This window comes from Mytilus californianus, unplaced genomic scaffold, assembly GCF_021869535.1.
Source record: "Mytilus californianus isolate M0D057914Y unplaced genomic scaffold, xbMytCali1.0.p SCAF_10, whole genome shotgun sequence".
Lineage (NCBI taxonomy): Eukaryota > Metazoa > Mollusca > Bivalvia > Mytilida > Mytilidae > Mytilus > Mytilus californianus.
In genome coordinates this window covers 20432089-20449299 of record NW_026262582.1, presented here as the reverse complement: position 1 = coordinate 20449299, position 17211 = coordinate 20432089, and the positions used below count along the sequence as shown (strand labels likewise).

The 17211-nt window shown below is 32.5% G+C and overlaps 1 protein-coding gene across 12 annotated transcripts in view; it reads right to left on the bottom strand.

Annotated features, from left to right (window-relative positions):
- Positions 1-174: 174 nt before the first annotated feature.
- LOC127717739 (uncharacterized) overlaps positions 175-17211 on the bottom strand; it is a 175904-nt gene continuing 158867 nt past the window's right edge. For 10 of the 12 annotated variants that reach the window (XM_052223520.1, XM_052223521.1, XM_052223522.1 and 7 more), the window contains 2 exons: positions 3141-3766; positions 175-1886 (listed from right to left, as the gene is read on the bottom strand). In XM_052223520.1, the coding sequence (XP_052079480.1) occupies positions 1591-1886; positions 3141-3766 (922 nt within the window). In that variant the 3' untranslated portion in view covers positions 175-1590. Of the gene's footprint in view, positions 1887-3140; positions 3767-4948; positions 5242-6314; positions 6495-8054; positions 8377-9739; positions 9794-10475; positions 10542-12063; positions 12133-12526; positions 12623-14789; positions 14871-16357; positions 16445-17211 lie in introns of all 12 variants that reach the window. The other 2 variants (XM_052223529.1, XM_052223534.1) reach the window with 1 other exon arrangement.

Below are 17211 nucleotides of genomic sequence, written 5' to 3'. Positions count from 1 at the left end.
AGATGAAATCCAAATATGATTTGAGTTGGTAATAATTTATATTCCGATCTATTCTAGAGATTGTTCAAATAACATTTACAATTTCGTATAATGCAAAACATCTAGTTCTATACAAGATGACAAATCGTCCATACCGAGAAGCTGTCGTATATCAAATTAATACAGTAGACTAAATACAAGTACGACAAATATTCTATTTTTATATCAAACATATATAAAGACAGTTCACAACACGTTTCATACAAAACAGTGGTAATAACTCCTTTCATCCATGTTCTCCTCAATTTTTTTTTTTTATTTTTAAAATTTATATTAAGATATGTCCTTAAAAGATTTTTAACCACGGAAAATATTAAAAGGACAAATAAAAAAGTTATTTCAAAACAATGAAATGTATTGAACATGTTGAAAGCAGATTTAATAGACTAAGTGTTATTTGACAGTATTTACTCAGTTTACTGTCCTTGCATTGACAAGTAAAATGTCCTTGCATTGACAAGTAAACATTACACTATTTTAAAATGTTGAACTTTATTTAATCATTGATTATAAGCTTAAACAGCCCGGTAATAAATTAGTTGAAAAATATTCACCTACAAAAATTAAAAATAAGAGGTCAGGCGTTACACCGAAGACTTGTGTTAGTCACATCAGTATTATTGATAAAAAAAAAACCGCTTCAAAGAGTATTGAAGTTATGATGTACAACGAAAACAATTTAAGACAGACTCAAATAATAAAAACACAACAACGTGGTTAATCAAATATGACAAAAGATTGCAAGTCAACAAACATTGAACAAAAACTAAGTATTGAGTATCACAAACACACATACACACCGGGGATGAAGTAATGTGTATTTGACGGGTTAACTATTTCTGATCAACTAATGTGCATTTGACGGATAAACCATTTCTGATCAACTAATATGCATTTGACGGGTAAACCATTTCTGATCAACTAATGTGCATTTAACGGGTAAACCATTTCTGATCAACTTATGTGCATTTGACGGGTGAACCATTTCTGATCAAATAATGTGCATTTGACGGGTAAACCATTTTTGAACAACTAATGTGCATCTGACGGGTAAACCATTTCTGATCAACTAACGTCACATATCGTGTAACTGCTATGTAAACTATAGTCAATGTGAGCGAGCTAACAAAATGATACCCCGCCCCAACAAACACGAATAGCAAAGTCGGGAATTTTTTTGAAGGAAACAAACATAGGTACGATCAAGACGAAATAAGAAGTGAACATGGCTTTGTATGGATATGGTTCTAAGAAATAGATAATTTCTTATTAGGAATTGGTGATGAGTTGCAGATACAAAATAGGTTTCTCTCAAAATAAGCAATGACAAAGTCTACGATTTAGATAGGGAAACATGAAGCGTAATTCATGAATAAGGTATTCCTGTATACAGTTCCCGTTTACATAGTACTAATGATTATTTTCCTTATAGAGCTTATTGTAAAAAAGATTATTTTTTTTGTATTTACACTGTGTTCAAAATAATGATGTTCTCGTGAAAAAGTCTAGGAAAAGGCAACTGAATGAAACATTTTGAAGATATTCTTAATGTTACATTTGTATTTGGGACAAGTCACGTCTGTATTTGAAGAATTGGCGAATGCTTTCTGCTAATCCTCCTTCACCAACACTTTCAAGTGCAGATGATAACTTGTCAACCTTGTTGTTCTTCAGTTGATCGAGAGCAGTTTTTAGCAATGTGAAAGCTTGCCTATTACTTGATGGTACTTTTTCACAAATTTGGTCATATTGAACCTGTTTCATATCCAGATGAAGAACAGTTTCAAACAGTTTGTCTGCATTAAGCAACTTTCCTATGGCCATCATACCTTTTTCTGTCAGGAAATCTGAAACGAAGAAATAATTGTTAGTGAAAAACAAGAGTCTTTTAACGAAATAGAATCGGTTTTATAGATTTAATGAGATGTACAAATCAACGTAATTGTTAAAAGCAAAAATACAAAAAAACATAACTAAGCAACGAGTGCCATAAATGATGGAGAATGATTCATACACATCTTCTAAGTTCTCTCTTAAGTTAAACATCGAGATACGAAACAAAACATTTATAAAAAACAAGGTCGGTGGTTTTCTCCGGGCACTCCGGCTTCCTCCACCAATAAAAACTGGCCGCCACGAAATAGCCCAAAAGCGGTGCTTAAAAGTGGTGTTAAAACACCAAAATTTTTTTTATAAAAAACAAATATACAAAAGAACTTAAATTGTTGCTAACAACAAACTGTTTACTCTTTATATCACAACTAACTCAGGGGAACAATATTTTTTTTTATCTTTACATTCCTTTATTTATTTATCAATGATTCATGTTTCAAATTGAAATGTCTATAATATAAATATGATTGGTTGACGTATTCTGCAGCAAACCCTAGTTTAATTTGTAGCAGGAGATTGATTTAAGCTTCAACATTTGCAAATCCTTCAAAACGGAATATATCTAATGAGCTGATTCAAAGACAGTCCTGCACACTGATATCAGTGTATCCATTATAATATTCGAAAACAGATATGGCACGATTGCCAACTTTCCAAAAAATACTAAATTACTAAGATATGATCTATAACATGTCACAGCATACCGTTCATACAACTATACAATTGTGTATTGAATTATACGCCATATATCTTTGATCAGTTTTATAGGAGATGAACATAATGAATGTGGCGGGGTTTAATAATTTAAAGAGCGTTGATGCTTCCAAATACCAATTTTTTTATAGTGGTGTCTCAACACATCAATGGAACGTAAAATTCGGTGAATAGGGATTGTTTCATTAGATGGAAATTAAACCCCTAGTTCAACTTCAATTTAAAAATATTCAAACACACAAATTATGTCCCTCAAAAACGACCAACAATTGAAAAAACACAAAGGGCCAATTTACTTGAGACTAACATATCAATAAGTAACCTCAAACATATTCAGTGCCGAAATTTTATAAGTAGTCGGAGAGAAATATGACATTAGGCAGAGCAAAAGTATAAGTATGGACAGGATATAGGACCAATATTAACTAGATAGCCATTATTTGTTTAATTATTTGTTAAACTATTGAAATAAAATCAGTATATGTATTGTATACCATCTTCACTGCATTTGCGAACTGACAAAGTTGGTTGCCTGTTAATGTAACTTGCCCCCTTCGTGGACGTCATTTGATCAGGTCGTGCCGTTCTAGCTCTTCGGTCAGGAGTATTTCGTCCTTTTAAAAGAGATGCATTTGTGTATTCCTTGGTGCTCAGTGTATTATAGCTAATCTCGTCGACGATTTCCTGATCTTTGGTGAGTAACAAAATACCGTATACATCTTGATCAATTTTGTGTTTAATTTCTACTACGAATCTTGTAAAATTCTCCGCCGAGTTTGGCAAAAAGGTCAGGTCTAATCTTTTCCTTGATGTAAAGCGCGGCAAAGTAAAACACCCTTTCAAAGTGATATCAATTTTAATTTGTGGTTTGAAGACTAAATCTTTGCTTATCCAGTTCTTGAACAGGTGGAAACCCCTGTCTTCGCAACTATGGCAAAACGCTTGCATCTTTGATTTTTCAATGCATGCAAGCAAAACAGTAAGCCCACGTGATGTCACATCACTTACAAAGAATAGAATTTTACAAATGGACTTATGACCATGCATTTCTTCGATTGTCCCGGATATTTCAAGTGGGCCTTTCTTCAGTTCCTCCTTTCCTATGAGAGAAACGCTTGTTCTAAAATAATATAAAACAAGGTTAAACATGTCCGTTATGACTACCTGGTACCAATATTAACCTCTACAGTATAAACAGGAGTGAAATATAACGGTCATAAAAAAGTAGCATATACAGATATTCAATACCTGTCTCAATGATCATATCTAAGCCGATAAAACAAAAATACTGTATTTATATATGTGGTGCGTCTAGAGCGATTTTATGGTTTAACCTTCGTAATGCTAACAACCAAAACATTGAAAGCCAAGGATATGGAAATACTTGAGTAGCTATATCACCAAAAAAGATTTTAAAAACAATTACAAAAACTATCTTACAGAATGTAAATATAAATAAGAATATGTGGTATGAGTGCCAATGAGACAACTATCCATCCAAGTCACAATGTGTACAAAGTAAACAATTATAGTTCAAAGTACGGCCTTCAACACGGAGCCTTGGTTCACACTGAACAGTATAAAGAGCCACAAAAAGACTAGAGTAAAACAATTCAAACAGGAAAACCAACGGTCTAATCTATATAACAAAAACAAGAAACGAGAAACACTTATGAACCACATCAACAAACGACAACCACTAAACAACAGGCTCCTAACTTAGGACAGGTGCATAAAAATGCGGCGGGTTTAAACGTTTTAACAGACACAAACCTTCACCCTACCCCCTAACATGAAACAGTGGTATAATATTACAGCATAAAAAGATGTAAGCTCATTTTGCCCGAGGTGGTGTCAAACTTTATGAACGGAAAATGATGAAATTATGTTATTATTATATCAATGTCAAAACACTTACTATAAAAATAACGGTATCGTCGGGTTTCGAACAGAAACAAAGAGAGTTACGAAAGGAACTCGTATTGGAGTTTCACCTAAAGTATGATGCCGTGCAAAATAAGAGTAACTCTTTCACAGAAATTCCGTATAGCGATACTGTTTCGGTATTTTAGAGCATAAACCACAAAACGTATGCATAGCTGTGATTCCTTGACCGGATTTTTGTTCCTTTTTTGTTACACCAGCTATTCAACATTGGTTTTGGATTTTGGATTTTTGAATATTTCGACTTTAAGTAAACTGTTTGTTGACGAAATGCACAAATGGTAAAATACTATTGGTACTCAAGGTTTCATTATTCATAAAAATATGAAAATATGCGTTAAATTATTGCAACACTTACCCAGAAATCTTATCCGTCTCAAAGACTGCAGTATGATTTTCATCAACCGTGACCACGTTATCGGTTAATGTAAACTGTCCATTTGTGTTCTGTCTAAACAGTCGGTATACATAATCCTCATCTGACTCATTGGGATTTCTTATATCATTCAACGGTAGTTTTACTTGAACCTTCTTTTTCAAGGGTGTATCTCCAGAAGTATACAAACAATCAGAAATTGCCAGAATTGCTTCCCCTTTCTTACTCCGTTCTTCATACTGTCGTCGCAAAATCTCTTTATTTACAGGAATAACCTAACAAAAGGATGTTTGAATATGTAAAACAATGAAACCTTCTCCCTTTTTATGCAAATTAAAGATGCGAAATGTTTGATATGAGAAATTTATTGATCTTATCATTTTATAAATAACATTTAACAAAAGCAAGTTTTTTACCTTTTCATCAATGTTGGTTTCGAACTTTTCTACACTGTCAACAAAATCGGGTTACATGCAAATTAAGCACTGTTTTTATATTGGCATTTAATTAAAATTATTTAAGCATAAGCTAAAAGTTGTATGAATAATTACAAAGACGTGTGAAATTTAGATATCAGGTTTAATTCAGATTTACTTTAAGACAAAACAGTTAAAACATTTCATGCGTCCGAAGCACTTTTCTGGATTAACCTTCATCAGGATCGCTCTAAGCTGAATATTTTAAAGCCAAGAATACACAAGACCCCAAAACAGTCGAAGAGCTATGTAATTAAAAGGGACATTAAAAAATAGCCAAATCCATTTAAGGTCAATTTTTCCGGAGGGAGTTGAAGCCTTTGCTTCTTTATAAATTCAGGTTTACCTCATAGTAATTTGGTTTTTATTTTATGTCAAAATTGATCATTCAATGTCGCACGTTTCTACGTATTTATACATTCACAGATTTCAAATGTTCAGGTTTGAGAGTGTCTTGTGAAGGCATATTCGGAACAAAAACGCTTTGGACGTAAGTATTGATAGTGTTGCTTTCCTTTCGAAGATTTGAGTCGATAAAGCTTATATTGACTTTTGGAATTCCTTCCCTGAAGTAGCCTTGCAACACACTTTAGATTGGTCAAGTGTTGTTTGTTTAACGTCTATGGGCAAATATTTCTTGAATTGTCATGACGAAAACACGAAATTGATAGAATAGGTAGGCAATGCATTCTCGTCAACTATGACGTATCATTGAAAAATAATTAACGCTTTTTGTGTTATTGGTCATTGGCTGTTGTTTTTGTTTTCGTCGCCTTTATCATATAAGCTATTGAGTAATTTGAAAATTGCATCTGAAATTGACTGATTGCAGCGATTGCTAAATGAATAGTATTTAAAACTATAATATTTACGTGCAAACATATTGACTCTTCGTTTTCAACTGCACCAGGAGGGAAGTTAATTTGAATCCTCTTGTCAGTTTGAGCAACATACTTGTAACCAGTTGGTAAAATGTTCACCCGTTCTTTTATTGGGTTTGATACAATACAGAGTGCATCTAGTTTGACGGTATGAAACGTCACTATTTTCTCCTGAACGAAAAAAATATTGAAATTATCAGAAATAAGATAAACATGTTTAAAAACTAATGGTGTGCAGTTCATTTTTAATGTTTTACCCTTTATATACTCAAACATTATCCAGATTGATATATTGTGTTAGTCAAATATGTTCTAATACCTTTACTGACTATTGAAAAATTCCATAAACATTTACATGTAGATATCGTACCTACGTGACCCCAACAAATATTCCTGATTCGAAATTTATCGGAGAGTACTAATTGTATACAATAAGTTTTTGTTGTTAGATATTTGCTTTAGGAATAGACAAAATAGATGTTTTGTTTGACTGGTTAAAATCATACCATATAATGTGTCAACTTTTCTCTAAAAGGTTATATCATTATAAAAGGCAGATAGAAACAAGATTTGAAGTCATACACTGTTTGATGCACCAACTGATTTGGTTCCAACTTATAAAACGTATTCCAGAATAATTTTTTCTGCGTATTTAAATCAATAATATCATTATCTTTGATGATCTTACGTGTTTGGAAGGTAAAAATTTTTCGTCGCTGGAGCTGAATACTATTACGAATACAAATTACAACCTTTTGTCCGAACCATCTCTTAATTGCCCAGATACTACTTCATAATATTATCTTGTATTTATGTATCTAAGACAAAATATTTACAATACTGGCGAGAATCCCAACGTTGTTGGATTAACTGTATTGTCATGGTTATTTGGAATGAAAGAAAGCGTCTCCTCATACCACGTGTAGTTCTGAACACATGTTTGTTGTATCAAATCTAAAGGATAAGTGAGGTTCCCTATTGAACTCAATACATCCTACAGAGAATGGTCGCTAGTTTATTTACAATCCTTTATTTGACAATGGAGGTATATTAATCATCATTCAACCAGTCAATCTTTATGTGACCTTTTTCTATATGTTTGCACCCATAAAAAAACACATTTATATTATTGTGTCATAGATAAAACTTTCGTTCAGTGTATGTTTACTTGTTTTTGTTTAAATGTGTTTTTGGTCGAGTTAAGCCATTAATATATATTTTATAGTGTCTTTATCGGTTTATATGTTGTACTGTTACAGTATTGTCTCAGGTTAGGGTGAAGGTTGGCGCCTGTTAAAACGTTTAAACCCGCTGATTTTTTATGCACCTGTCCTAAGTCTGCCTGTTTGTTCAGTGTTGTCGTTTGTTGGTGTGTTCAAAGGTATTTCTCGCTAGTGATACAGCAGTTGAAGTACATACACCACCCAAATGTTAATCAGAACGCAGACATATAAATCTGATGCATAAGATAGAAATAATGAAAACAATGGAATGGCAAATAGGAACACATTTCAAATTGTTTCTGCCGTAATGATAGCCGGTTATAGGTTGTTGGAATAATATTATCATCAGCGCGTTAGTTGTTTCCCTTTCCTTGGATGTCTATGAAAATATGGTGTAGGGCAAACATCAATGAGACAAAAACATATCTTTTTGATTGGATGACATAGGTTTGGTATGGAGCTCTATGTATTAGAAAACTCTTTGAATTTTCAAAGATATATTAAATACCTTCAACGAAGCATCAACTAAACTCCACTTCGGTCCAAATTTAATGTAGGCCTTCAAATGTAGAAACTGATAATTTATCTCATTTGGAAGCTTTACTCTAACAGTTATCATTCCAGAACTATCTTTCGGAAAATTCCGATTATCTTTTGGATCTTTTGGTTCAATATGAAAAAAATCTGTTTCAAACTTGTAATTTGTTAACGCTGCATCTGGTTTATAAAAACGTTGGAAATCGTCAGACTTCCATCGTTTTGCTTGAAATATGCTGGAGACGTCCGATGTTGAATAAACTTGTATCCCGCATCCAATATCATAGAAAGTTCTATAAATGAAATAGATATACAGTGTATTATTTCCCAACCTAGAACATGTTGAATGGGGATGGTACAAATATATAGCAATCACTAAATTGAGCAGCCCTACGGTTGTCACGTGTGGAACAGGATCTGTTTTCTCTTCCGTAGTATCTGACACCAGCCCTCGTTTTTTTTGTTAAATTCATGTTACTCAGTATTTAGTTTCTGTGTTTTGTTTTGTAGATAGACTCTTGTTTTCTGTTTTTCGTTTTTTCATTTTTCTCCACTGCGTTGTCTTTGACTTATGAGTTTAAATTTCCCATGGTAACTTCCGCCTCTGTTTTGTAACATTCATCATTATAAATCATCAATAGTTATCAGACTTTACGCCAGACATGCGTGTCGAGCTACAGACTCATCATTGACGCTCAAATAACAAAAATTAAAAGGCCAAATGAAGGACGATTATAAAGAGTATTGAAGACCCAAAAAATTCGAAATCTTTTGATGAATACAACTAATGTTATCAAGTCCTTGGGAAGAAATCCTCAGTATTACGATTGGGTTTTGTAGATTGCATTACATTCTAAATTAAAGGCACTATTATCATGATATTGCGCATAAATTATAACAAAGGGTATAAATAAACGTATAAAAATTATTTTATTGCCTGGTTGTTGGATTTTGTCAATATAGGCCGATATCCGAAGTGAAGTCGGATTGTTAACGTACTAAAACCCTAGGTAACAATCCATATAAATAAAAATAATGCATTTGATAGGTTCAGAAATGTCCCTCCTCAAAACACTCTACGTAATGTCACCTCTCATAAAGTTCTATATTTGCTTGGAACGTCGCCTTACCTAAGCATGGGGCACATATTTATCATTCCATGCAGATATCTATGCCTATTAAAAATTAAACTAACAAAAATACTGAACGCCAACGAATTCAAAACGGAAAGTCCTTAGCAAATGGCAAAATCAAAAGCTCATAAACATCAAACGAATGGAAAACAACTGTCATATTCCTGAACTGATTTTAAAGCCAGCTAAACCTCTCACATGTATTATAGTGATATAGAATTCCATTATATTGACAATAATGTGTGAGCAAAACAGATAGACAGAAATGTCAAAAAATGGGGTACAGCAGTCAACATTGTGTTGTAATCTTAATCACTATAAAACAAATTACTATTTCAACAATGTTAAATCATCTTTCCATCCCTGAGTATGCTAAAATCCGACATAATTTTGCTATTCCATCGAAAATGTGGATATATCAAAATGTGTATATAAAGGTTTATATTCATGCTACCCTGAGTGTATTTTTATTTCTAAATTATCATAATGGGATGGGGTTCACAAAGACAAAGTTCATACAAACCCAGGAATCTCTGTACATTTTACTTGAGTTTTCTGCTGAGAGATATATGTTGACCTGTATGTAAAAAACAGTTGATAAATATTTTGAAGAAATGCAATCATTTAAATATTTTGCAGGTTTTTAATGAAAGCAAATAATGTATAGGTTACGTTAAATTCATGAACCCGGGACGAATATGTTTATATAGAATTGATAATAGAAACGGAAAATGTTTCAAAGAGACAACAAATCGACTACAGGGCAGAGAACAGCCCATGACCACCAATGGGTCTTCCATGCAGCGAGAAAATCATGTACCCTGGGGAGGGTTTCAACTTTACTTCAATATATGTAAATGTATTACCGATTTGTCTTGACCCGGGTCGATTAAGAGTATATGACATATTGTGAAGACAATTGTCTTTTGTTGAAGACCGTATGTTACCTTCTAAAATGGTGTTAGGTTGCTGTATCCCTTTCTGTGTCCCATTCCCTTTTGTTCATATGGCAAAACTCGAATAAAGTGTTTATTGGTATCATGAGTGTGATTTATTTTTAAACAAATTGATAAAGTACCGAATGAAATTACCTTCTTCGCAACATAAGACTTACGCAAAATTCCAAGTTTGTACAAAGTTTCTGATAAAAAAAAGTACTATACCGATTTTTTATAAATAAAGAAGTCATATTAAACACATTGGACTTATCTAAGAAAGGTTTAAGTACATTTACGTTCCGATGAATTATTATAACATACTCAATAATGTCTGGCCTTCTTCCGTTGACCATTTGTTGCATAACCGTTTGTGTTGTATCTGTTGACCTGCAAATGCGATTAACAAATTGACTGATAAATACAATCAACTATGCATGCTTTATTTTTTTACCTTTAGTCCTGCTTTTCATATATTGTATATGCGTTACTCAATATAAATTACCACGCACTAATAAATATATGTTTAACTTTATTGCACAATTTTACATGACACGCTGTAAGAAAATATTCAACTGTTAATTCATTTAGAAAATGAAAACAACACCTTAAATGTCATACGTCCGAAGATCACAGGTTAACTTTGCCTGTGAGGGTTAAACTCATCAAAGATAACAGGCTTATAAGTTAGTACGCCCTATGTGCGTTTCGTCTTCACGAGACTTATGAGTGCGGCTTGAATCGAAAGCGTTGGAAAGGTTATCAAATGCAAAATTAAAGAGTATTAAAACCGAAATTTCAAAATGCTGTGCATAACCTGGCTAAGGCGCCTTTAACTGCCTATACATAAACTCAAGATAGATACCAAGATTACAATGATGTACGCAAGACGCGCGTTTTGTCTACAAACGACTTATCAGTGACGTTCGAATAAAAGAAAATCAGAAAGTCAAAATGCAGTACGGAGTTGAAGAGCATTGAGGAACCACTATTTCACAAAGGTTTTGCTAAATACAGCTACGGTAATCTATATTTGGGGTAAAAAATCCATTAGTATTTTGAAAAATTCAAAGTTTTGTAAACATTTCCTTTATAATTATGACCATACCAATAACTGGTGATAGATAAATTTTACATTCGATTGATTTTCACATTTTATGTACAATACATTTTTAAAAAACGAAGTATGTAACAATGATATTGCATAAAAACATAGAGGTGCTAACTGCTGCTTTTGTAATAACACCAAACGCCAACTAGCAGTCACATCTACTCTTTAAACTTGTCAGGCTTATAATAGATAAGTAATCTTTTTGTAATTTTGCAAATATATCTTCAGTGCCGTTTAGACATCGTAATGTAGCCAAATAAAATATGTTCATTATAAAGCTAAGGAGATGTGGCACGATTGCCAATGAGACAACTATCCATCAGAGTTCAAATACAGCAGTTATTTATTTTTGCGATAATATATACTGATTGCCTCCAAAATGACAACAATGTTTTCACTGCTAGTCAAATGTAAGATCTGTATTGAAATCACTGCATAAAAAAGCTTTCTTTAGAATAAGTTAATTTCTTTATAAAACTTGTTATTTTAAAGATGTGACCTTCCACATGATGTGTAAACAAAAACAAATCGTTTCAGAACGCCTTTCTAATCGACATCGCGACAAACATAACGAGAACGAAATTTAAAAATATGGTTACTTTTATTGTTTTAGCTTTCCAAAGAACCAATAGTCCTGTGTTTTTCGCATAGGAATGAGAAACACAGATATCAAGTATGAAACCATTCTAATAAAACCTCAATATTGTGGTGAATGATTAAAAGATTTGGGCACACATAATTTATACAGCAAATCAATTATACACAACATTATCATTTACTGTACGTAAAAAGAATACATACTTAAAAATGTCTGAACTATTTTCTTCCTCAAGCTCTGGAACTATTTCTCCCGTGTCTGTGTCTGAAGTTCTGTGTTTGTGTAAAAAAAACTATCAAATTAGTAGAGCTAATACAACGGTTGTTACTAGTGTCACTATAATGGAACAGAATTGGATGACCCGTCTCATGCACCTAACTACCTCTAAGTCATTGGATGGTTTCAACTTTCTAAAAATGAAGTTGTCTGTGTATTTTTTGTGAATGTTGTTTGTATTGTCGTAGCCATGAAGTTGTTTTCTGGTTCTTTTTTTATTAATGATTTTGTATTCTTAAAAAAAGAAATTCTAATATAGAGCATTTCAAAAAAATTCGAAAAAATTACAAACGATATATAATGAAATGCAAGCAAACCTGCATTGGATAAAAAACACGAGAAACAATCTTTCTATGGAAGCAAGGATGTTTTACAGCATGGAAAACTAACCTTTCGTCATATTTTATTCTTTTCTTTAGAATGGTATTCAGGGTATCTGTTAATTTGTTCACCATCATCTTGAAATCAAAGTCTGATTTAGCGTGTCTGTGCAAAACATAAATACAAAATCCATTTTAGAACCTTTCAAAGACAATAAAGATAAAAAAAAAAACATTATGCTAAGTTTTTTTCATGGTCAGATATACTGATGATGTCATATCTCGCATATATGTACAGAAACCTTTAGTTCAGTTAAGATATCACTAAGGATATTTCAAATTTAAGAAGGATTGCTTCATATCTAGATATTTGTTTTGAAATTGACTGCAAACTAAAATCAAGTAACGTAACGATTTCAATTTTCCATGTCAACTTCTCGTTTTTTCAGAGGTAACATTATTTCATCGTTTGTTGTTTACAAACATGAACATATCGATAAATTGCGCATGTGCAGGTTCACCAAACACGAATGATATTACCTCGAGTGTATATTTTACGTAAACATTTTCCAGAAGGATAATTTAGGAAAACTCCCTACAAACTGTCCGCAGTTAACATAAAGGGTTTGCAGACTGTGTCTCAGCTTATGGGAAACATTTTTTTTTTTTTGCGAACTTAATTATTGAGACATCAGAATAAGTGTTTATTTTACAAATTTAGCGATTGTGTCCTATATCTTATCGTGATATTTATGAGATCTGGACTCACATGACGGATGATAGATATCAGGTATAAGGCAAAATCCTGTCAATGCACGTTTGTCTTATATTCAGAAATGCATGCGCTTTCATCAAAGTTTATCTGTTTTTGTTTATTCAAAATGCATTTACGGGTTTGAAAATCGGCAATTTATTCCCAATCCTATAATGATCATCAACTTAAAGTTAAATGATGAAAAATAAAAACAATTTCAATTTATCTATCTCAACAGAAACAATATGGTAAAACTATATCAATGTATGGGAATTTCTCTTTACTAAAAAAATAATTAAACATGAATGAAGTCACTGACATATAAAGGTGATTTAATGCAATTTAAAAAATTGATAGTATGTTTCATACTAAAGCTTAATACTAAAATATATGATAAAAGAGATGATTTTTCATTTCCTATCGTTAATTATCCATTTTTAGATGGTGACGTTCCCTTGTCACCATCTTACGGTGTTTATATATCTCAACTTGTACGATTCGCTCGTGTATGTAACAATGTTTTAGATTTTAACGAGAGAAATTTATGTATTACTGAAAATTTATTACACCAGGGTTTTCGATATCACAAACTAGTCAAAACATTTACTAAATTTTATCATCGGTATAAGGACATCATTCGTAAATATAGCTCAACATGCAGACTTCTTATACGTTCAGGTATTTCAGATCCAATTTTTTATGGAAATATTCTTTATAAAGCACAAAAATGTCAGTATTCACCTCTGAAGCTAACAAAACCTTTAAATAGACTTATTAAGAAGGGATATAGTTACGATACTGTTGTCAGGTCATTAAAGATTGCATATTTTGGCGTTAATATTGATTCACTTATAGGGTCTTTGCATCGGCACTAAACACATTTATTTAAAAACCAGTTGTTGGCATGACACGGGTTATGTTCTTCTCATATATGTTATGATGGTATGATACTAAACCCCTAACGGGAAGGATTGTGCCTGATATTCATATGATGAAGACATAATCTTTCAATCAGTTTAATTGAAGTCTGGAGCTGGCATGTCATTTAACTGCTAGTAGTCTGTTGTTATTTATGTATTATTGTCATATTGTTTATTTTCTTTGGTTACATCTTCTGACATCAGACTCGGACTTCTCTTGAACTGAATTTTAATGTGCGTATTGTTATGCGTTTACTTTTCTACATTGGCTAGAGGTATAGGGGGAGGGTTGAGATCTCATAAACATGTTTAACCCCGCCGCATTTTTGCGCCTGTCCCAAGTCAGGAGCCTCTAGCCTTTGTCAGTCTTGTATTATTTTTAATTTTAGTTTCTTGTGTACAATTTGGAGTTTAGTATGGCGTTCATTATCACTGAACTAGTATATATATTTGTTTAGGGGCCAGCTGAAGGACGCCTCCCGGTGCTGGAATTTCTCGCTGCATTGAAGACCTGTTGGTGACCTTCTGCTGTTGTCTGTTCTATGGTCGGGTTGTTGTCTCTTTGACACATTCCCCATTTCCATTCTTAATTTTATTCTGTATAATTTCGATAGGAATACAGGAAATGAACTAGACATTAACACTTTTCATACACTTACCTGTTTTCCGATAGAAATTTCAGATTCTGCTTCAATCGTTGAATTATTCCCAAAGTGTCTTTGTCATACTCAATGACATCCCTAAAGAAAAAATATGTAATACATCAGATTAATCTTTCATCGTCCTAATAAATGCATAATGCTGAAACAAATATTAGTTCTTTCTTTGCTTTTTGTTTTATTATTTACTTTTGTGTTGTTGTTTTTTTTTTTTTTTTTGTTGTTTGTTTGATTTTTTTTTGGGGGGGGGGGATGTTTGTTGGGTTGTTTTTTTATTTTAAGGGGCGAGGGGTAACATACTATATAGGAAATCAATTATTTTTGCATATTAAGCATAACACTATTCCCGTATATACGTGTAATATTATAAAAGTATTTTTTTCAAAATCCCATCAATTGATTCAGATAAGTGTTTACGGACATTTCGTCCTTCGAAGAAAACTTTTGGCATGACAAAATTACGTTTATTGGCATTTCACGTCATATGTCTTCTCTCTTTCAGTTACGTCATATGAAATCCTTACACGTCCAGAGAGGAATATGTTCATATTTGGTCATCAGAAAATGATGATAACGTTGCTATAGGTTTTGGGGGAGAGTAATATTTCACGAACTCTTCAATTGTTAAGTTTAACTATGTTGTTTTATTCAAACAAATAAATAAAGTCTACATGTCACCGGACATATGTTGCTCTATTCAACACATTTCAGGCCGTCTCTTCTCTCATAACGTTTCTGTTGCTTGGTAAAAAGTTTCCCCTATTCTTCATAGACCATGATTTTTGTCATCCTTGCAATTGTATTTGTCTTTCAGTAGCTTATCTTTGAGTATAGGTCATTCGATAGTTCCTGTGTATCGTTGATTTAAATACGATGTTTTCTCCTCCTCTAACCTGTGTAATGTGATTTCGAGTTTCCATGTTTGATTTCATCCCAGTGCTTCAATACACTGTCGTTTGATTAACTGTTATCTTGACTGTGCTGGACTATTTTCCCGAAAATATTTAGCAAAAAAACATCAAACCAATTACTCATTACTGAAGACGAGACAAATTGGATGTAAAATAGTTTCAGTCTTCAGAGAAAGGTTGACTATACAAATAGAATTTGTAACGTTAAAACATATCGTTATCAATGACTTAGTTATTTGTATAACGGAGTTTAAATAATCCCTTTACAGTTTCGATAGTCGACAATCAACCTGGTGGTTACAAGAGCGCAATTATTCGTTATGCATTTTAATAGAATACCAGTGGTGTTTCAGTATTTCTTGGAGACAACACAAACTAGAAAAAAAAATGGTAGCAGTTCCTGTTACCACATATGTCAACGTTGTATAACAGCCGAAAAAAAATGTATATGGTCATTCTGCAAAAGATGACTTAAACACAAAATTTATTGTTTTCGCTTAATGACAAAGGCATTTTTTCTGGCTCCTACGTGCAGGATTTATTTTCTTTACTTTGTAAAATATGAACCTGATTTTCTGATTAAATTAAATGTAAACAAATAATTGATCTCTTGTAACGCGGTCACCAATTGCAAACGGACATTACATATTTACATACCTCTCGGAAAGTATATTTAAGTATGTCTGTACATTCGTTATACTTTCATTTAAAAATGTTTCTTCTGTAGAAGAAGGCGTATCACATCTACAATTAAAGAATAAGTGTTTTATGAAGAAAAAAAAGGTATAACAATATTGGAAGGATGCCAATATCAGGTGGTACTAAATACATGTACCTAAGACAAAAACTCGGCGAGAAAAGAGTCAAAAAATTCGCATGAAATGAAAGCATGTTATGTTAATTGATGACAATATAAAAGAAATACGTAGTTCAAAAAGTAGGAAAACCCTTAACTGATAGTTTATAGTGGTGCGTGTACCCTATATCATATGTTTGCATTATTTTGTGGGTTTTTATTTATTTATTTCTTCATTCTCAATTCCTTTCTTTCGTTCTTACTCATGTTTCGGTTGTGGAAAATCGGATTAAATACGAAAATTTATCTGAAATAGAATAAGAGTTCCAGGAAATTAATTAAATTGAAAAAAATCTATTGCACCAAAGGCACATCTCGAAAACTGTTTTTCAATTATAGACATCGACACCAAATATTGAAAGGCCGTAACTATCAAATGTCAAAAAGCAAAATATTAATATAAAATAGAACACATCAAAAAGATTGATAAGAAAATTTGGATGTTAACTTTTACATTAAATTACTATAAGCTTAACCATTCAATCAGTGAATCTTACAATTTGCAGCTTGAATAAATGACATCTGAATGTGAATTGGGGTAATGGTGAGTTTACATTGTTGTACTATAGCCTCGACTTCGAATCTTCTCTCGACAACATATTTGGTATCACACTTTTACATGGTCAACAGGTATACGATGTCTTGAGATTGCTTT